This window comes from Cetorhinus maximus, chromosome 17 (genome assembly GCF_964194155.1).
Source record: "Cetorhinus maximus chromosome 17, sCetMax3.hap1.1, whole genome shotgun sequence".
Lineage (NCBI taxonomy): Eukaryota > Metazoa > Chordata > Chondrichthyes > Lamniformes > Cetorhinidae > Cetorhinus > Cetorhinus maximus.
In genome coordinates this window covers 7,204,814-7,227,238 of record NC_135895.1, presented here as the reverse complement: position 1 = coordinate 7,227,238, position 22,425 = coordinate 7,204,814, and the positions used below count along the sequence as shown (strand labels likewise).

The following is a 22,425-nucleotide window of genomic DNA, read 5'->3' as shown; positions in this document are numbered from 1 at the left end:
ATAATAATAAATGCTTTGCAAGTTTGCATGGGTTAAAAATAAATAAAATTAAACCACATTTCCAACCAACCCCCCCCTCCAAAATTCTCACCACCACCAACCAACCCCTTTCCCACCCTCCCACCCCAAAATAAAAAAAGGCAATGTCAGTGTTGCTGCGTCCATTGTTTCCAGGCTTGGGAAAAGGGCGCAGTTTTAATTGAAACAAGAATCTTTTTTTCTCTCTCCCCATTTTAAAAACCCTGTTTGGGGTTTTTGTGTGTGTGCTGGGAAAAAGAGGGGGGGGTCGGATACACGCAGGCGTACAACCCGTCTTCCGCCTTTCTTTTTTTGAGTTATTTTGGAAGAGGGAAGAGAGAGAGAGAGAGAGAAAAGAAAAGGCGATTAAAAAAAAAAAATCAGTTTTCATTTATTTTTTAATATTTGAAAAGCAACACTTTTTTTTTGGGGTGTGGGGGGGGTGGGTTTGGGTTTGGGGGTGCACGTTTTCTCTCTCTCTTTCTCTCCCTTTCTCTTTCTCTCTCTCTCCCTCTCTCTCTTTCTTTTTTGAAGCAGAAGTTGTCTTGTTCATTATTTTTTTTTGTGTGTCTTTTGTTTTTTTTTTGGGGGGGTGGTGGCGGGGGTGGGGGTCGCTGCATTAGGAATGGAGATGAAATACAAAGAGTGGATTTTGGAAACCATCGACTCTCTGCGTTCCCGCAAAGCCCGACCCGATGTGGAGCGGATCTGCCGGATGATTGAGCGCAGACACGGGCTGTCGCCGGCGGAGACTCAGCAGCAGCTGGACAAGCTGGTCAGGGCTGAGCTGGTGGTCAAGGTGGCTTACAAAGGCTCCAACAGCTACCGCAACGCGGCCAAGTGGTACAAGAACAAACAGCGGAAGAAAGCTGCCGGCGCTGGCCCGGACCTGGAGGGAGGTGGGAACGGGATCCTCCAGGCGGTGGAGACTCTCTTGTTGCAGAGGCAGAGCCAGAGCCAAGAAGGAGAAGCCAGGCACTTGCTGCTCAGCAATAGCAGCAGCAGCAGCAGCGGCGGCGGCAGCAGCGCCACCGCCACCACCAGAAATAATGCCCAGCAAGACAGGAGTGACCGCAGGGCAGTGAGCCTCCGGGAGATCGAAAAGTACATCAGCGCCTCCCAGCATCTGAGCAGGAAGCTGGGCAAAGCCAGGCTCCAGCTGGCCCTCAAACGGGAGGTGCACCGGGGGAGGCTGGTGCAGACCGCGGCCGGTAACTACTCGCTGCTGCCGCCCGAGAGGAGGGACGACGCCAAACTGCTCGCAGCGGGAGCGGCGCCCGCCAGGGCTCTCCCCAGCCACAAGGTGTGTAGCCGCCCAGGCTTATGTGACCGTCCGTGCCCTGTGATTGCATTTGCTTTTTCTTCCCACACCGCCCCCCCCCTCCCCTCAGTGTGTGTGTGTGTGTGTGTATGGGGTGGGTGTGGGGGATCTGTCCGTGTGTGTGTGTGTGTGTATGGGGTGGGTGTGGGGGATCTGTGGGAGTGGAGACCTGTGTGGGTGGGAGTGGGGAATCTGTGTGTGTTTGTGGGAGAGTTGGAGTTTGTGTATTTAAGAGTGTGGGAGTGGGGATCTGAGTGTGTGTGTCTGATTGGGAATGTGTGTGTGGGGGAGTGGGGATCTGAGTGGGAATGTGTGTGTGTGGGAGTGGGGATCTGAGTGGGAATGTGTCTGTGTGGGAGTGGGGATCTGAGTGGGAGTGTGTGTGTGTGGGAGTGGGGATCTGAGTGGGAATGTGTGTGTGTGGGAGTGGGGATCTGAGTGGGAATGTGTGGGAGTGGGCATCTGAGTGGGAATGTGTGTGTGTGGGAGTGGGTATCTGAGTGGGAATGTGTGGGAGTGGGCATCTGAGTGGGAGTGTGTGTGTCTGTGTGTGGGAGTGGGGATCTGAGTGGGAATGTGTGTGGGAGTGGGCATCTGAGTGGGAATGTGTGTGTCTGTGTGTGGGAGTGGGGATCTGAGTGGGAATGTGTGTGTCTGTGTGTGGGAGTGGGGATCTGAGTGGGAATGTGTGTGTGGGAGTGGGGATCTGAGTGGGAATGTGTGTGTGGGAGTGGGGATCTGAGTGGGAATGTGTGTGTGGGAGTGGGTATCTGAGTAGGAATGTGTGTGTGGGAGTGGGGATCTGAGTGGGAATGTGTGTGTGCGGGAGTGGGGATCTGAGTGTGTGTGTCTGTGTGTGGGAGTGGGTATCTGAGTGGGAATGTGTGTGTGGGAGTGGGTATCTGAGTGGGAATGTATGTGGGGGAGTGGGGATCTGAGTGGGAATGTGTGTGTGGGAGTGGGGATCTGAATGTGTGTGTGTGTGGGAGTGGGTATCTGAGTGGGAATGTGTGTGGGGGAGTGGGTATCTGAGTGGGAATGTGTGTGTGGGAGTGGGGATCTGAATGGGAATGTGTGTGTGGGAGTGGGGATCTGAGTGGGAATGTGTGTATCTGAGTGTGGAAGTGGGGATCTGAGTGGGAATGTGTGTGTGTGGGAGTGGGTATCTGAGTGGGAATGTGTGTGTGTGGGAGTGGGTAAATGAATGGGAATGTGTGTGTGTGGGAGTGGGTATCTGAATGGGAATGTGTGTATCTGAGTGTGGAATTGGGGATCTGAGTGGGAATGTAGTGTGGGAGTGGGGATCTGAGTGGGAATGTAGTGTGGGAGTGGGGATCTGAGTGGGAATGTGTGCATCTGAGTGTGGAAGTGGGGATCTGAGTGGGAATGTGTGTGTCTGTGTGTGGGAGTGGGTATCTGAGTGGGAATGTGTGTGTGTGGGAGTGGGGATCTGAGTGGGAATGTGTGTGTGTGGGAGTGGGGATCTGAGTGGGAATGTGTGTGTGTGGGAGTGGGGATCTGATTGGGAATGTGTGTGTGTGGGAGTGGGTATCTGAGTGGGAATGTGTGTGTGGGAGTGGGGATCTGAGTGGGAAGGTGTGTGTGTGGGGAGGGGCTGGGGTTAATGCCTTCTCGTTCCTTGCCTTTGCATCATGACCCTTGTTCAGAGGCTGGTGCGAATGAGAGGCTGGAAATGTTCACATTCTGCACACAACCAATTCACTTCAGATGCTCCATATATGTAAATATTCATTCGGAAGAATGGCTGTTTTTAAATGTGTATTTATATGCTTGTACTGTATGCGAAGGGGAGATGCAGGTAATGTTGTGGTGGCCGCCTGTGCCCAGGGTGTTTGGGTGCTGGGTGGGGGCTTTGTTCACCTTGTGTCAGCGCTGCAGTGATCAGCCAAGATCCAGGGTCAGCCTTAGCATCCAAGACAAACTCCGTGATAAACAAGCAAAACTTTCTTTTTGGAGAAACAATAAAGAGGGCAAAGCTGGTTTTGCAATTCAAGGTCGGCAGCTTAAAGACAAGGACAGCAGCACTTTGCAAATCGTGTTCAAAGTCAGAAGGTGCCACCCTTAACCCTGTAAATGAGGTTTTAAACCTCGCACTCACAATTTGCTGCCTGCATGACTTTGGACTACAAGTTCCAGAATTCTCCCTTGGTGCAGATATTGAGGGAATATTGAGGTCCAAATTGCATTAAATTGGATGTTAGATTTTTCCCCTTTTTGCCTAATAAAGTGTGCATTTTATTGAGTTTTTAAAAAAAACCTTATGGGAATGCTTTAAGTTCTTGTGGTTATTTGCAGCCAAACGTCACGCAAACACACAATAAAAAGACGTTTGCAGCCTTTGTAATTGCCGGGGGCTCACTTCGAAGCGGGGCAGGCTGGGAGTTGTAGTCTTTTCACCGGCCTTTAACATTGGGTCAAAGGGAGAGCAGGACTACAACTCCCAGAGTGCAGCGCGCCGCCCAGGTGCCCTTGATTGACAGCTTGCTGAGAGAGGAGGGAGAGAGAAGCTATGGGACTGAGACAAGGTAGGTGTCAGGGCATCTGACAGGCTAAGGAGGCATTGTTTTTATTGCAATTACATCTATTTCTTTAAACACAGTCGCTGATGATGGGTTGCAGTTATAGGCCAAAGTTGTTTATATCCTTTTTTTAAAAAAAAAATAATTGACTAAACATACCAGCATTGCATGCAACAGTGATATTCTTGTATTTTGCATAGTGTGAGAGATGTCTCAATCTAAAATAAGATCTAGGAACGGGGATCCTTCTTGTTTTCATTTTTTTTGCTGCATTTTTGTGTTATGGACACTCCTGGCCTGTGTTTGCAGCATTTACTGCAGTCTTTCTCGTTTCTCTCTCTCTCTCTGTCTCTCTCTCTCTCTGCTTTCCTTTCCTGCTATATTGTGGCAGTTGTGACTATTCTGAGTTACCTTTTATTTATGCCTGTGTGGTTTTTTTTTTGCTTAAGATTGTGCTGAAGCTGCTGTGAGAGTCACGTTTTGAATGCACGATTTGTTATTGCTATAAACTGCCAGGAATAATAGGGTGCACTGATTAAATTAAGTCTCAGTCCTCTAGTGTGCTGCTGATTGTGTTATTAATCTGTGCCCCATAGACTGAAGCTTTCTTGTGCTGAGGTGTGTATGGCCTTTGTATTTTTCTAAAATGGTTTGTATCCCTCTTGTGAATAGTTTAATATGTGCTGGGGATAAAACGTAGACAGACTTGTTGCTATGGACGTGGAAAACCAACATGTCCATGACTATGTCTGCTGAAAATAGGCAGAGTTGAGATAGGAAATAGATATAGTTTAACATTTCCAGACTGTAGGAGTTGTCTGCACCTGATTTATGTTTTAAAGTGTTGTTTTTGCCCCAAACTTGTTTTTGCTCTTTATTAAAGAGCTTTGTCCTGCTGGTTTATGGTTGCATAGCCCTTTGTTTTGTGTCAAATCATTAATCTTAAACCGTAAAACCTTAATGCATAACCTTTAATTGGAGCCAGACCATTCAAGGGTGATGATTGGAAGCACTTCTTCACACAAAAGGTATAGCAGAAATCTGGAAGTCTATCCCCTGCAAAGCTATTGAAGCCAGGAATCAATCAAAACATTTCCAAACTGAGATTGATAGATTTTTTTGTTAGGCAGGGTTAGTTAAGGATTGCGGAACCAAGACGGGTAGATGGAGTTCAAGTACAGATCTGCTATGATTGAACGGAATGGCAGGGCAGACTTGAGGGGCTGAATGGCCTCCTCCTTTTCCTGATGTCGACCAGGTAGCGAGTGTTAGCATGTGATTTGATTGTGAGAGATATAATCAGAGCCCAAGTTCCATCTTTGCCAGGTATCCAGCCATAGCCTTTCTTGAGGGCAGTTTGGGAGGGACAATAAATGCTGGCCTTGGCAGCAATGTCTACATCCCATGAACGAATATATTAAAAAAAAACTTTTAAACTAAGGTCACTGGCTATCAGTTTGAAGAGGAAGCGCTGGCTGAAATTCTCGAACAACAACAGCAACTTGTATTCATTTAGCACTTTGAAAATAGTAAAACGCCCCAAGTGAGTTCATGGGAGCATTATTAAATCATTTTGACATAAGTCACATGAGGAGATATTAGATCAGATGACTAAAAGCTTGGTCAAAAAGGTAGATTTTAAAGAGTGTCTTAAAGGAGGAAAGTGAGGTGGAGAGGTTTAAGGAGGGAATTCCGGAACTTGGGGCCTAGGCCACTGAAGGCACAGCCAACAATGGGGGGCGGGGGGGTGATTAAAATCAGGGATGCTCAAGAAGCCAGAATTAGAGGAGCACAGAGATCTCGGAAAGTTGTGAGACTGGAGGAGATAGGGATAGGGGGTGGGGTTGGGGGGCTGGGGGAGAAATTCATGGAGGGACTTGAAAACAGGGATGAGAATTTTAAAGTTGATGCATTGCTTGCCCAGGAGCCAGTGTAGATCAGCGGGTGATAGGGAAAAGGGACTTGCTATAAGTGAAGATATCGGCAGCGCCCTGCTGGATGACCTCAAGTTCCCAGAGGATAGCATGTGGGAGACCAGGCAGGGCATCATTGGTCTTGTCAAGTTTAGAAGTAACAAAGGTTTGGATGAGGTTTCAGAAGTCGGGTGATGTTACGGTGATGGAATTAAGCAGTCTTCGCGATTAGTGAAGTCAGAAGCTGAACTCGGGATCAAGTGTGACAACAAGGTTGTGAACGACCTGGTTCAGCCTCGAATAGTTGCCACGGAGAGGGGGTGGAGTGGGTATCTCGGGAATGGAGTTTGGAGTGCGGGATCAAAAACAACAACTTCAGTCTTCCCAATATTTAATTGGCGAACGTTTTTGCTAATCCAATGCTGGGTGTTGGATAAACGACCTGATGATTTAGCAACAGTGGGGGAGCCGAGAGAGGTGGTGGTGAGGTGGAGCTGGGTGTTGTCAGCGTGCGTGTGAAAACTAACGTCGTGCTTTCGGATGGTGTCTCCGAGGGGCAGCTTGTGGATGAGAGACAGGAGGGTGCTGAGGATTGAGGATATTTGGGGCACACCATAGACAGTGGCATTGGAGTGGGAAACCAAATCATTGCAGGTGATTCTCTGGCTACAACTGGATAGGTAAGAATAACACCGGCCGAGTGCGATACCACCCGGCTGGATGACAGTGGAGGGAAGCGCTGGAGGAGGATGGTGTGGGGAAACCATGTCAAAGGCTGCAGACAGTTCTAGAAGGATGAGAAGGGAAAGTTTACTCTTTCCAGTCACGTCGGATGTCATTTGTGTATTTGATAAGTGGTTTCGGTGCTCGAGCAGGGCGGAAACTTGGGAAAAATGGGCACGGGTTTGGGAGGTGACAACACGTTCAAAGAGTTTGGAGAGGAAAGGGAAGTTGGAGACAGAATGGTCGTTTGAATGGACGGTCAGGTCAAGGATTGATGCTTTTGAGAAGAATGGCGATGACGGCAGATTTAAAGATCAGAGAGACAGCGCCTGAATAGAGAAAACCGTTAACAATGTTGGCTAACAATGTGGGGGTGGGGGTGGGGGGGGGAGGGGGGGGCGCCAGAAGGTGAAGTCGGGTGATCAGTTTAGTGGGAATAAGGTCGAGGGAACAGGAGGCGGGTCTCTTGCACGAGATGACCTCTGAGTGGAGACAGGAGAGAAACTGGAGAAAGATGCGAGTTCAGGGCTAGGGCATGGGCCCAGCTTTAGAGGAATTTGGCCCAGTGGGTTAGTAGAAGAGAGAGAAGCAGCAGAGGCAACGGAATGGCTGGTCTCGACCTTAGTGACAAGGAGAAGCAGAGGGATTTTTAGACTTGAAAATACCAAAGCTTCATCTGTACCATTGCTTGATGCAACGATAAAGAAGCTGTTGATTAATCCATAGCAATCAATCCTTAGCAATTAGTCTACAGCAGACCCAGACATGACGTGAGGTAACCCCCAGTGTTGGAGAGAATTGAGCAACAATCATCCTCAGATGACACCCCTCTCCCACCAGAGTAGACGTATGTGTTGCATGTCATAACTCAAGTTATTCATGTCTGTATCTTAATGTTTTTCTCTCATCCCTCCTCGCACTGTCTAGAGAACTGTAGAAATCCATTAACTGACTAGCGTAAGACTAGTAATTGTAATTGTATTTAAACTGATCATGGTGGTTCCTCAAGTGTTGGGCAGGCAGTGCTTGTTGGACAAAAGAGCCGGGAAACAACTCCACCTTCCCTTGCCAACATCGCAGTGCAGAACGTTACAACACAGAAGAGGTTATTGATTCTGAAGTGGCATTTTTTTTTACTCTCTACCTAAACCATCTTGGGCATCCAATTCCAGTTACCTGCTTGTTACCCAACCAGCCTCGGGTAAAACAATTTTCTTTGGTAACAATCCCAGAGAACGTGCTGTCGATTGGTTTTAGCTCCACCTATAAAAGTGTGCACAATGCTGCGAGTTCTGGCCTAATTCAGGCCTTGTACACGTGCATTGTGACTGCCTTGATTTTGTGTTCTCTGCCTCCGGACACCAACATCTGCAGTATTATTTTGCTTTTGTGCATAGGCAGACTTTTTTCTCCGTACCTGAACTGGTCCATGCTGAGAAATTTAATAATCTCACCTTTTTCCCTAGCTGCCTAAATTTTGCTGAATTTGAGAACCATATGGATGAGACACTGGAGAAATGGTACAGTCATTACTCATCTCTCTCTACCCGATAACCCTGAACCATTTAACATCAAACACATTTTATAATCGAGGGGGTCTCAGGTCCCCTCTCTTTCCTTCACAACTCGAAACCCAAGCTACAGCCTTTAGGCCTCGTCTCCAGTTTCAGCGGCATCTCAAAAGTGCATTCTTGCTTTGTGTTTAATAGTTGTCCTCAACCAGGGCTTTAACGCTGCCTCAACCTGTCCCTGAGGTGTCATTAAGATGTAGCTTTCGCGTGAAGAATAACCGGCCTGAGTAAACCTCCTAGTGGCCTACTCCTGCTCCTAATCGGTGTGTTCGTAGTGAGCTTTCCTATTTTAAAGGAGGAAAGCCGGAATGAAAATTGGAAATATCGTCAGAACATAAGATAAGAAATTGGAGCAGGAGTAGACCATTTGGCCCCTCGAGCCTGCTGCTCCACCACTCAACACCACGTTCCTGTCTGCCTGCACCCTCCCCCCCACCTCTGTAACCTTTGACTCCCTTGTAAATTAAAAAGCTGTCTAGTTTGGCCTTGAATATATTCAATGATCACTGCCTCTACTGCTCTCTAGGGAAGAGGATGGATTCCACAGACTAATGATCCTTCGAGAGAAGTAATTCCTCCTCATCTCAGTCTTAGATGGGAAGCCCCTTATTCTGAAACTGCCCCATGATTGGGAAACACAGACATTTCGTATCATGGTGGGTTGCTCCAGTGCATCTTGTGCCAATGCGCATTCTGTTGGTGGCAGGAGGAGGAGGGAATGTTGAAGGTGGTGGATAGGGTGCCTTTGTCTTTTTTTATTGTTTGTTCACGGGGTGGGGACGTCACTGGCAAGGCCAGCACTTATTGCCTGCCCCTAATTGCCCCGGAGAACTGGGTGGCATTTGAGAGTCAACCCCACTGAGTCACATTAGTAAACCAGATGGGTTCTTACGACGATCATCATTAGACTTTTAATTCCATATTTTTTATTGAAATAAAATTCCACCATCTGCCATAGTGGGATTGGAACCTGCGTCCCCAGAACATTACCCTGGGTGTCCGGATTACTAGCCTGGTGACCATACCACTAGGCTACTGCCAGTTTCCTGAGTGTTGTGGGAACTGCACTCATGCAGGCAGGTGGAGAGTATTCCATCACACTCCCGGTCTGTGCCTTGTAGATGGTGGACGGGGGGACAGGGACCTCTCCTGAGGCTTTGACATTCTTCCTGAAGTGTGCTGTCAGAATGAAGCGATCCTCCAGCTGGGGTGGTAACCAGGGCTTTGTAAAGCAGAGCCAGATTAACGCTCCAGTTGCTGCGTAAGTACTGACAGTAAAGATCCAGTCTGTTCATCCTTTCCTGATGGGTGTAACCTCACTTTTAGCACTGTGCTTGTAAAATCCTTACCATTGATCCAGCAATTTATCACGCTTCTCGCAATCACCCCAAGGTGCTCCACAGACACTAAACTGCAGCAACCACAGTTGTGTAGGCGTTTGCAGTAGCCATTTCATGCATAGGAGGATCCTCCCTCTCTCACCCACTCTCCCCCTCTCTCTCCCACCCTCCCCCTCTCTCTCCCACCCTCCCCCTCTCTCTCCCACCCTCCCCCTCTCTCTCCCCTCCCCCTCTCTCTCCCCTCCCCCTCTCTCTCCCACCCACCCCCTCTCTCTCCTCCCCTCCCCCTCTCTCTCCCCTCCCCCTCTCTCTCCCCTCCCCCTCTCTCTCCCCTCCCCCTCTCTCTCCCCTCCCCCTCTCTCTCCCCTCCCCCTCTCTCTCCCCCCTCTCTCTCCCCCCTCTCTCTCCCCCCTCTCTCTCCCCACTCTCTCTCCCCCCCTCCCCCTCTCTCCCCCACTCCCCCTCTCCCCCTCCCGCCTCTCTCTCCCCCCTCCCGCCTCTCTCTCCCCCCTCCCGCCTCTCTCTTCCCCCTGCCCCTCTCTCTTCCCCTTCCCTTCTGTCTCTCCCCCTCCCCCTCCCCCCTCTCTCTCTTCCTCCTCCCTCCCTCCCTCTCTCTCTCCCCCCTCCTCTCTCTCTCCCACCTCACCCCTCCCCCCTCACCCCTCCCCCCACTCTCTCCCCCCTCTCTCTCTTCCTTCTCCCCCTCTTCCTCCTCCCTCCCTCTCTCTCTCCCCCCCCTCCCCACACTCTCTCTCCCCCCTCTCTCTTCCTCCTCCCCCCCCATCTCTCTCACCCCCCCTCTCTCTCTCTCCCCCCTCCCTCCCTCTCTCCCCCACCTCCTCTCTCTCTCTCCCCCCCAACACCCTTTCCTAATCTGACAAAAGAGGCACTTATTTCTGTTGCCTGATTGGGTTCAAATCAATGCAAGTTACCGTGCCACGGTGAATTGATAAGGCAGGAATCCTATGCATAAATTATCCGGAAAAGTAGTCAGTGTTCAAACTAACAGAACAGTTCCTCTTAATCCCCACAATGGGCCCATGAATGTTAACATGTTTGTTTTTTTGTCCCTGTACCTGCTCTGCAGCCTATGCTGCATTTTAGCTGCCTCTGGTCCTGCAGTCGCAGGAGTGCCGCAGACAGTGTGCTCTTGCACTATTCCTGTAATTAAGCTGCGCTTGGCTAATTGCTGCTACACACGCGTAGGAAGTTTCAGAAATCAGAGCCATGCTTACAATAGCCGATTGAGGGAAAGCGGCAGAGAAAGGCACAGAGCAGTTTTCACATCCAAATATCGCTGGTGCTCGGTTGCAAAATGCTGTTTGCTGTGCTGTGCTGGGCTGTGTGATTGTGCTCCCTTGAAAATCCCCAGAAAACTGGGTTTGCTTGCTGTTTAGGTTAGGCCAGGGTTTTATGGAATTAAAACCAACCTGGGTAAATGGAATCGAGATGCAGATCAGCCCTTATCTGATCCATTGATTGAACAGTGTCGTTGGGGGCCGAGTGGTCTACCCCTGTTCCTAGGTGAAGTTACTTAACCAGCCGGGAGAAAATTCGTTCCAGTGACCTGGACCGTATTTGGACCGATGGTTCAGTTGTCGGGGCGGGGGGTCACCTGCAACTTAGCTGCGCAGACTACAGGGTTCCAGGCGCGACTGGGAATCTGTGGTGAATTAATGAAGGTGGCTCATTTGGTGGCGCTCTCACCGGTGAGTCACAAGGGTCCCGTGTTCAAGGCCCAATCCAGGGCTCGGGGACCAGCTTGGGATTTTTGTGCTCCGCTACAGTCCCCAGGCAATGCTGCAGTGTCAGAGGTATTGTCTTTTGGATGAGGCGTTAAACCGAGGCCCTGTCAACCTCCCTTAGGGTGGACGTTGGGGATTCGGTGGCCTTGTGATATCATCACCGGACTAGTAACCCAGAGGCCCCAGGGTAACGCTATGAGGGCCTGGGTTCGAATGCCCCCACAGCAGATGGCGACAATTGAATTCAATAAAAAAAAAAATCTGGAATTACACCATTGTCGATTGTCATAAAAAACCCATCTGGTTCACTAATGCCCCTTTAGGGAAGGAAATCTGCCGTCCTTACCTGGTCTGGCCTACATGTGACTCCAGACCCACAGCAATGTGGCTGACTCTTAAGTACCCTCTGAAATGGCCACTACAGGACAATTAGGGATGGCCAAGCATCCCATGAATGAATAAAAAAACAACGTAAAAGATGCCGTGGAGCTACTGCCTGCCTAATGTCAGTCTCTCGGTCAACGCCACTCTGCTGTGTGCAAATTGGCTGCATTTCCTACGTGACAACTTAATTGGTTGTAAAGTGCCATGGAATGCTTGGATTTGCGCTATATAAATGCAAGTTTTTAAAAAATTCAGTCTTGGCGGTGGTGGTCTCCCGCCAGTGTCAGAGTTGTTGTGTGAGATCAGGTGAAAGTCGGTCAAGGCTCCTGTCCCTGGTTGTGCTCCAGGGAATGCTGCTGACAGCCCCGTGTCTGTAGACACCCCGTAGACAGGATGGGTTTGGCTGTGATGCCTCCTCCGATGCTTATTGTCCAGGGTATCATCCAAAACATGGGCACTGTAGAGGGCTGGTTTACAGGTGGAGGAGACCTGGCACTTGCAGAGCGGGGGGGTGGGGGGTACCCCTTCAGGAGTCACTGCCTCGAAGAGAGGCAAGAACGTGTGACCAACCCGGCCACGTCAGGCACTGAAACAAAACACTACAGACGCCCGGCCGGTTCAGTCAGCGCCTGAATGTTTAAGGCACCGTACCTGAGACGTTCTTTCCCCCTTTCCAATGTTGACTAATCCGTGTATTTCCAGCATTTTCACTCTTTCTTCAGTTCACCCGAATCCATGGTGGGTATTTTAAAAAAAAATCTCTGTAACCAGGGATGCAAAGCGAAGCTGTTTGACTTTGTCCTTGGACTGCGTGTTTACCTCCCGCTTCTCCAAATGAGGTCCCCAGGTACTCTAGCAGGTTTGAGAGGGGAGCCCAGAGATACTGTCCGGAAGTGATATTTCTATAATTTGCTGACTTACTGATGTATGATTTTTGTTTCTGTTTTGTAGGAAGGCAAACGCAGCTCACCATGCTCGTGTTCCTGCCTTCTGATGTTTTCCTCTGGAAGTTAGGACAAGGCTCTGTTGATATTTTCAGGCAGGACACCTACACAAGAGTTTACAAAAAGCTGCTAGACCTGGAATAAGCCAACTAGCAACTTTTGCTGGAACTAGAACTGGAAGCATATGTTTTAAATCGTAGTTTGAAATATTTCTGAAACCTATTTTTTGAATGCCCAGCCTAAAGGGGATGGAGAAACTATATTCTCATGTCCGCGTTGGTGCCGGGCGTCATATAAACTTCTCACCTTTTCAAACCTACCCCGGGCCACCGGCAGAATTTTTCCCAGTCCCGGGGAGGCAGGCTAGGAGGCGGGGGCTGGAAAAATAGCCGGGGGGCGTGTTCGTCGGGGTGGATGGGGAGGCCGCCACCTTGAAGGAATCTGCCTCCCATGTGGTCATCGGGGGGGCACCATTGGAGTCACAGGCTCCATTACCCCAAAGACAGGGGCCGCGCACAGGCTGGAAAGTCTCCCCTCCCTGTGGCCAGAACAAGCCATTTGGAGGAGGTTCCCTCCGCTCAGAGGGGTCTGCCTGCATGCCCTCCCCCCCCCCCGACTTTTTATTTTATATTTAGCCCTCGTGGGTGCCTCCATTTTGAGGTGCCCTCACGTTCTCCAAGCTGCCTCAGAAGCGCCCACCTCTCTCTCTCTCTCTGGAGAGGTTTCAGAGCTTCCAGACCTCTGACTGACACCGCGGCATCATTGGTCGGCGAGCTTGGAGGTAGCCAATTAGGAGGCTGCCTCCCGGAATATTGCTGAACCGGTCAACCGGTCCAACTGCAGACAGGCCTGGGCTCGGCCCCCATTTAGTCCCATCGTCGGGGTGTCGAAGCCCACAGGAAAACCCTGCCCCATGTTTTCCTCATCCAGTAACCCTGTCTCACTGAAACATTACATGGTTCTGAGAGGTCGACACAGAGAGGCTGTTTCCCCCTGGCTGAGGAATCAGGAAGATGGGGTCACAGTCTCAGAGTAAGGGACCGATCATTTAGGACTGAGATGATGAGAAATTTCTTCACTCAATTCTCTACCCCAGAGGGTTTGTGGATGCTACGTCACTGAATACATTTAAGGCAGGGCTGGATGGATCTCTCAGGCAATCCGGGGATTTGAGGTTGGGTGGGAAAGGGGAGTTGAGGCAGAAGATCAGCCGTGATCAAATTGAATAGCGGAGCAAGCTCAATGGGCAGTATGGTCTACTCCTCCTATTTCTTATGTCTTTGCTGACCTCCACTCCTAGACCCTCAGCGCCTGAGATTTAAAATTCTCAGTATCATTGGGGAAAAAACTGTAGAAGCTTTTCATCTTAGACTCATCAGGACAGACTCAAGAATGCCAAATTTCAAAGGGAGCAACCATTTGTACTGCATGAGAAAAGGATGCTGATTGGTTGGCAAGTTGGCTCTGGATGAGGCATTGCCATGGAGAATGTACCAGGGAACTATTGCCCCCACCCCCCTCTTGCTTTTGTTTAATTCAAAAAAAGGAGCAATGCTTGGACATGTTCCTTTTGCCTGCAGAGGAACCCTCTTCTCATGCAGTATAAATTGTTGCTTCCTTTGAAATTTGGCATTTTTGCATCTGTCCTAATGAGTGCAAGACGAAAAGCTTCGACCAGATTGTCCTTTTTTTCAGCGATATTCAAGTTTTGTACTACCAAGCTACAATTCTCAATATCGTGTCCATAACCTCCTCATGGCCTCGCACCTTCTCGGTACCTTCCTTCAGCCTCAGAACTCCCCCGTTGAGCTCTTGATGTCTCTGACTTGGACCTCCTCTCCAACCTCCCCCACCCCCTTTTTTTTATTTACCCCGCCATTCACGGCTATGTCTTTAGCAGCCTGGAGCCCACAATTCTGGGCTTTCCTCTCGAGTCTTGTCCCCACCTCTATCCTCCTTTTTAAGACTCTGAGCGGGATTCCCGGGCCCCGCCGAAGGACGGCGGCCTATTGGCTGGGCCGCCAGATCTCCCGGGGTGGGATGGGACCGGAAGATCCCGGCCCCTGCTTAAAATCAGCCTTGTTGAACAAGTTTTTGTGCTTCCCCTCCTAATACTTGCTCTCTTGGCTTGGTGTCGATTTGATTTTTAATTCTTGCACTTTGAGAAGCAGTTTGGTTTGTTATTCTGTGTTGAATATGTAAATATAAATAGTTGATTATAACGTTACCCTTTTCTGGCCCTTGTCTGGGAGTTCACACTTGGAAGAGATGTCCAAGTAGGGTCTGACAGGAAGGGAATCTGTTTTATGTGGTGCGGTGAGGACAGTTAACAGATTACTAGGCAAATATTAATTTCTGACTGTAGGTCACAAGACACTAGCCTCAAGTGATTGGCTTTTTTTTCAACCCTTTTACACTTTAAAATGTAACAGGAGAGGATGAATCAGGAAAGGATAAACAGGCCATTTAAAAAAAAAAATCAAACATGAGACTTTATTTCTCGAAGGTTAGAATTGTGGAACTCGCTATCCTAGGGAGTGGTTGAAGTGAACAGTATAGATATATTTATGGGGAACTAGACAAGCATGTGAGGGAGAAGAGGGAATAGAGGATTACGATGGTAGATTTAGATGAGGAAAGATGAGAAGAGGCTCGAGTGGAGCATAAACACCGATATGGACTGGATGGGCCGAATGGCCTGTGTCTGTGCCATACGTGTATCTCCTGTGTAATATCCTATTTAATTCGATGTAAAGGGTGTTTTCAAAACTTTTTATGTTACTTAAATTAAAAATGTTAATGGGTATTAAGAGCAGAGAAATTGGGATTGAGCTCATATCCCCAATGTGGGGCTGGCATCATTACAGGTGGGCTGAATGGCCGCCTTGTGGGTTAAAGTTTCTGTGGTTATGTAATGATTACCACTACTCAAGTCTGATGTACGGGGCAGGATATTGACCCAGATACGGGTGTGGGAATGGAAGAGAGCAGGCATGAAATTTTCTGACACCAGCTAGCATGTTGGTTAGTGATCACTTGGTGCTGGCTCCTGGCTGTTGTCCTGGAGGTCGGATTGAGCGAGGACTGGCCTCGGAAGCGTTGGGGAACCTGTTAAGTAAATTAAAAGTTCCATGGTCACCATAGCTTTCAATTCCAGATTTATGGATTGAATTTAAATTCTACCTGTTGCTGTGATGGGATTTGAACCCTGGGCCTTTAGGATTACTAGTCCAGTGACATTACCACTACACCACCGTCTCCCAATGGGGGGAATACATTTGCACACAGGAGGAGACACTAAGCTAGTACAAAGGATTTTATTAATCATTTGGCCCTCACCTTTTATGAACGTTAGTGAATTTTTGCAGTTGGGTGATGTGCCTTGTTTTATTTATAGGTCACCTTGTATTTAAGTATGTACATTGTGAATATTTGACCTTTCTATATGAATATACGTAAGTGCATTGTGACCTCTCAGAGGAAGGCTCATTGACCTGAAACGTTAACTCTGTTTCTCTCTCCACAGATGCTGTCTGACCTGCTGAGCTTTTCCAGCACTTTCTGTTTTTACTTTCAATTTCCAGCATATGCAGTATTTTGCTTTTGGATTGTGAGCTTTTGCTTTCCATTGGCTTTATGAACAAAACTCAAGTGACTTCTTTTCCAATATATCAGCCTTAAGGAAACAACTTTTCTTTAAAGAAAGTTCTCTCTTTCCGAGGTGCAGTGGTAAGTAACCAAACCCAGCGGTTTCACAAGTCATAGGGTCATCGAGTCATTAGGGCACAGAAATAGGTCATATAACTCTATGAGCTAGAGATCGTAAAGCTAGCGATTTACAATTAAATCTCATTATAAGGTAGTGTCTCTAGGTAGGACTCTTGCCTCTGAGTTGGAAGATTGTAGGTTTAAGTTCCCACTCCAGAGACCTGAACACACAGTTCAGGCTGGCGTAACATTAAAGTGCTGAGGGAGTGCTGCAATGTCAGAAGTGCTGTCTTACAGATGAATTGTTAAACTGAGACCCTGTCTTCCCTTTCAAGTGGACGCATAAGATCCCAGAGCATTATTTCAAACAAAAAGAGCAGGGGAGTTATCCCTGGTAAAAGCAAAATACTGCGGATGCTGGAAATCTGAAACATGAACAGAAAATGCTGGAAGAACTCAGCAGGCCTGACGGCCTCTGTGGAGATAGAAACCGAGTTAACGTTTCGAGTCCGTATGACTCTTCTTCAGAGCTAAAAAGAAAAACTCCATTTCTCTCTCCACAGATGCTGCCAGACCTGCTGAGTTTTTCCAGCACTTTCTGTTTTTATTTGAGTTATCCCCAGTGCCCTGGTCGACACTTATCTCTCAACCAATGTCACTTTTTAAAAAAAAAATAGACATTATCTGGCTGTGCTCCTTACATAATAGTGACTGCTTCAAAAATTGGCTTCAGAGTGCTTTGGGACAGTGCTCTAGCTCTGTTTTCATGAAAGGCATGAAACAACTGCTTGGCTTTTGTTCCTTTTGCTTAAAGCAATGCTCAGTCTGTGCGAGTTGGTTTGGAAATCGCGAGCTCCCGCAGGTGAAATGAGCTGAGACTGTATAGAATTAGGGGGAAACTGTCTTCAGGGATTTTCACTGCTTCCTTACCTTTGTGGATCCCGTGCTTTGTTTGCAGGGATATGCGAGGACTCGGAAGGAGAAAACAATTGAAGCAAATGCTTCGTTAATTAACCCTCCGGCAGCTGCAACCTCTCCAGACAGCGAGTGTATGGAACCAGAACTGAAAGAAATTGAAGAATGGAGAAATCCAGGTTTGAGTCTTTAGTCTGTGTGTGTGTGTGTGTGTGTGTTTTTTTTAAGTAAGGATTTGAATGGAGATTGGCTGGAATTACAAATCGCTCAGCTGATAGTACTCTCGCTTCTATCGTGTATTCAAACCCTGCTTCCCCCCAATAAAAACCTCAGCATTTAATCTAGGCTGACACCTCAGTGCAGTACTGAGAGAGTGCTCCATTGTTGGGGGTGCAGTCTTTCAGATGAGATAATAAACCGTGGTCCATGCTGCTTGTTTAACCAGACATAAAAGATCCCACAGCTCCAATTTAAAAAGGGCAGTGGGTCCTTCCAACGTCCTGGCTAAACTTCTTCACTCGGTTAACACCACCAAAAGCAGATGGACTGATGGTTCATTGCTTTGCTGTTTGTCAATGTTGCCGCTGCCAAGTTAGCTGCCACACTTCCTTACTCCCACCTTCCTCCTGGCCAAACGTTGGACTTGCATCTTTCTCTAGTTTCACTTCTCGTGCCCTGCCCAAGCTTATCTTATCCATGAGAACCACCTCCTGCTCCTGCAGCCCTATTCCCACTAAACTGCTGATCACCCCCCTCCTGGCCCCCATGTTAGCCAATATTGTTCACGGTTCTCTCTTTTTCAGGCGTTGTCCCTCCCTCCTTTAAATCTGTCATCATCACCCCTCACCTCAAAGAAATGAACTCTTGATGCAAATGCCTTTGCAAACTACAGTCCCACTTTCAACCTCCCTTTCCTCTCCAAACGCACAGACAGAGTCATTTACAGTGCAGGAGGAGACATTCGGCCCATCGAGTCGATGCCAGCTCTCCACGGAGTAATCCAGTCAGTCCTATTTGCCTGCTCTACACCTACAGCCCTGCAAATTTATTTCCTTCAAGTGCCTATCCAATTCCCTTTTAAAATCATTGATTGTTTCTGCTTCTACCACCCTCATGTGCAGCAAATTCCAGGTTATTACCACTCACTTCCTCACATTCCTCCTGCATCCCTTGCCCAAAATCTTAAATTGTGTCCCCTCGCCCTTGTACCATCAGCGAATGGGAAGAGTTTTCCCTTATCTACCTTATCTAAACCTGTCATAATCTTGTAGCCCTCTATCAAATCTCCCCTCAATCTCCCTTGCTTCAAGGAGAACAACTCCAGCTTCTCCAACATAACCCTCATCCCTGGAACCATTCTGTTAATCTCCTCTGCATTCTCTCAAGGACCCTCACACCCTTCCTACAGTGTGGTGACCAGGACGGGACTTGATGTCTGTATTTATGATGCCCAAGATCCCAAATGTTTTGCCAACCATTCTCTCAATATGTCCTGCCACCTTCATAGATCTGTGCATATGCACCGCCAGTCCCTGCTGACTCTTTAGAGTGGTGTCGTTAAGTCTGTTTTGCCTCTCCCTATCCCTTCTGCCAAAATGCATCAGCTCACACTTCCCTGTATTAATTTCCAGCTGCCCCTTGTCTGCCCATTCTGCTGGCCTGTCTAGGTCCTGTTGCAGTTGATTGGTATCGTCCTCCCTTCCAAGCTCAGTATCACGGGCAAAGTTTGAAATTTTACTCCCACATTCCAAGATCCAAGTCACTTATATATAGCAAAGAAAATCAGCATTCCTAGCACTGGACCTTGGGGAACACCACTGTCTGCCACCAAGTGTTGTTACTTCCCGAATCCGTTCCCATCTTTCCCGGAACTCCATGTTTGAACCCCTCCAGTCAGCTTTCTGCCCCGGCCCCAGCTTTTATCAAAGTCACAAATGACATCCTATGTGAGTGTGACAAGGGTAAACTTTCCCTCCTCATCCTTAAGCTGCCTGCATCCTTCGACATGGCTGACCATACTAACCTGTGTATCTTAACAATATAAATAACATACTATGAACAGACTGCATCACCCTCCGCTAATACCTCTCCGCTGTCACCCAGCTGGGCCAGCCTCCTCTTGGCTGGTTCCGTTTTTACCTATCAAACCAGAGCCAAGGAATCTCCTGTAATGGTTTTTCTTCCTGCCCCCTGTACCGTTACCTCTGGTGTCCCCCAGGATCTATCCTTGGCCCCCTGCAATTTCTCATCCACGTTGACATCACCTAAAAGCATAGCTGTAGTTTTCACACGGATCCTGATGACCCCCCCAGCTCTACCTCTGTTAAGTTATCAGGCTGCTTCCTAACAGCACTGTGGGTGTTCCCACACCCCATTGGCTGCAGCAGCTCAACTCACTACCACCAGGGCAATTAGGCCTGGGCAACAAGTGCTGGCCTAGCCAACAACACCCACATTCTACGAATGAATATTTAAAAAAAATCCACTTCTGGATGAGCAGAAATTCCACACCCCCACCCCCCACCCCCAGTTCAATGTTGGGAAGACTGAAGCTGTTGTTTTCGGCCCCTCCTCCAAACTCCGTTCCTCTCCCTGGCAACAGTCTGAGATTAAACCAGTCTGTTCACAAACTTGCTGTCACGTTTGACCCTGAGATGAATTTCCAGCTCCTATTCGTGCCATCGCTATGACCGCCTGTTTCCTCCATAACATCGCTCAACTCCTTCCCTGTCTCATCTCATCTGTGGCTGAAACCCCCACTCATGCCTTTGTTACCTCTAGACTCGACTATTCCAATGCTCTGGGCTGGCCTCCCACGTTTTATCCTCTGTAAACTCAAGGTCATCCAAAACTCTGCTTCCCGTGTCTTAATTTGTCTTAAATTTGTCTTAATTAGTCCTGTTCCCCTATCACACTGATGCTCGCTGACCTATGTAGACTCCAAGTCAAGCAACGTCTTAATTTTAAAATTCTCATCCTTTTCAAATCCCTCCATGACCTCACCCCTCCCTACCCCTGTAGTCGCCTCTGACCCCACAACCCTCCGAGATATCTGCACTCATCCAATTCTGGCCTCATGAGCATTTCTGATTTTAAGTCCTCCACCATTGGAGGCCTTGTCTTTAGTTGCCTATGTGCCAAGCTCTGAAACTCCCTTCCTACACCTCGCTTCCTCACTTTCCTTCTTTAAGCTGCTCCTTAAAACCTAGCCCAAGATTTTGGTCATCTGACTTAATATCTCTTCATGTGGCTTGGTGTCATACCTCATCGTATAACACTCCTGTGAAGTGCCTTGGGGAATTTTATTCTCTTAAAGGCGCCAGATATATATAAGTTATTGTTTTAATAATGACCTAACATGTCCCAGAACACCAGTCAGTTGTAAAGAGCGTTGGGATTTTAAAAATTCATTCATGGGATGTGGACATCACTGGCTGGGCCAGTATTTATTGCCCAACCTTAATTACTCTTGAGAAGATGGTGGTGAGCTGCCTTCTTGAACCGCTGCAGTCCATGTGGTGTGGGTAGCACCCACAGTGCTGTTAGGCAGGGGGTTCCAGGATTTTGATCCAGCGACAGTGAAGGGACGGCGATATATTTCCAAATCAGGATGGTGAGTGAGGATAAAACAAGACATGATGTAAACTCCAGTTCATTCCTTCTTTCCTAATGCTTCTTGAGGAGAGATCTTTTCAACATGTGGCACAACAGGCCAGTGAGTGATTGTGCTTAATACTGGTGACTGTGGGATGCAGTGGGCTAAGGGCTGCCCATTCAGCCCTTTAATTGAATGTAGCCCGGCCTGACAATGTGGCTTAATGTTGTCTGCAACAGTCCGACTTGAAATAGCTTTTGCCCCAGGGGTCTGAGCTTTATACTGATTGATGATCAATTGATCAGAGAGGCCCATGAGCTCAGTTTGTGTGGGACATCAAATGTATTGCACTGGCACAGTAGGCGTATCTCTGCGCTGTACCAATATGAGAATTGGAATGGAAAGTTCCTTTTGCCAGCATTTGGATCCCTTCAGAGAGAGGGAGTGTTTGCTTTCACACTCTGGATCTGATTACATCCACCCACTTCACTCTAATCGGTTGGAGCCCAAGTTTTGCCTGTCGGACGACTGCTCAGGACAGCGACACATGGAAAGGTCATTCCTTTGAAGCCAGGAGATGGAGGGGGGGTGGCCCACAGAGGGGGTGCTCCAAACTCACCGAGGGGAATTCGAAGCAAACCTTTCATTACCAAGTAAACAGATGATTCTCGTCGCTTTTGATTTACCTCTTTCCTGCCAGGGTTATTTAGGGAAGTGAATTTTAAAAAAGCGTGCTGTCAGAAACGCGGCCGTTCAATTCAGTGGCTGGAATGTGGAGAATCCATTGATCTGTGATTGATTTTTTGCCCGGACTCTAGAAGCAGCCTGAGCAGTATCTGTTATCACAGCCCTTTCACCCCAAGTTCCAATTCAAACCTGGGCTGAAAGGATCAAAGCTCTTGTCTCTTGCTGGCTGCCCAGAGTCCTGTGTGAAATGAGTTCTGATGGATCCCTAGTGGGTGAGTCTTTCAAGCACAGAATAGCCCAGAACTTAGCCAAATTGGTCAATTTATCCCAATTCCCAATGGGTGGCTGGTATGGTAAATGTAGGGGGACCGGGAGGGAATAGCTCTTTGGGGTGATGGGCTGGGGTGGAAGGGGAAAGCTTTGCTTTACATCTGGCTCATGCTATGTTTAATCTCGGAATACTTGATATGCACTTTGTAAGGGAGGGCAAGTGATCTATTCGCCAATACTGACGATGGCTTACCTTTATGAACATTACAAGTGACAGGAGAATGAGAATCATATCCTAGAAAGATTGCAGCACAGAAGGAGGCCATTTGGCCCGTTGTGCAAAAGCAACTCCGCTAATACTACTCCCCCGCCTCTTCCCCGTAGCCTTGCAAATTTTTTTTTCTTCAAGTAACCAATTCCTTTTTGACAGCCTCGATTGAATCTGCCTCCACCCCGCGCTGAGGCAGTGTATTCCTTGGGAAGCCTTAGGAAAGAAAGAAAGAAAGAAAGAAAGAACGTACCGGAGTTTACATCGTGCCTCGCCTTATCCTCACACACCATCCTGAATTGCTGCGTAAAACAAAAGTTTCTACTTGTGTTGCTGTTGGTTCCTTTTCCATTCACCTTACATGGGCGGCCTCTAATTCCCGGTTCTTCCGCCAATGGGATCGGTTTCTCCCTCTCCACTCTGTCTAGACCTCTCTCATTTTTGACCACCTCTCTCAAATTTCCTCTCGACCTTCTCTTCTCC

General features: G+C 48.3%; 1 protein-coding gene across 1 annotated transcript in view; it reads left to right on the top strand.

Moving 5' to 3' along the window:
- The first annotated feature begins 634 nt into the window (after positions 1-634).
- samd13 (sterile alpha motif domain containing 13) overlaps positions 635-22,425 on the top strand; it is a 56,785-nt gene continuing 34,994 nt past the window's right edge. The window contains exons 1-2 of the mRNA XM_078561807.1: positions 635-1,321; positions 17,166-17,301. Coding sequence (XP_078417933.1) covers positions 644-1,321; positions 17,166-17,301 — 814 coding nt within the window. The 5' untranslated portion in view covers positions 635-643. The remainder of the gene's footprint in view (positions 1,322-17,165; positions 17,302-22,425) is intronic.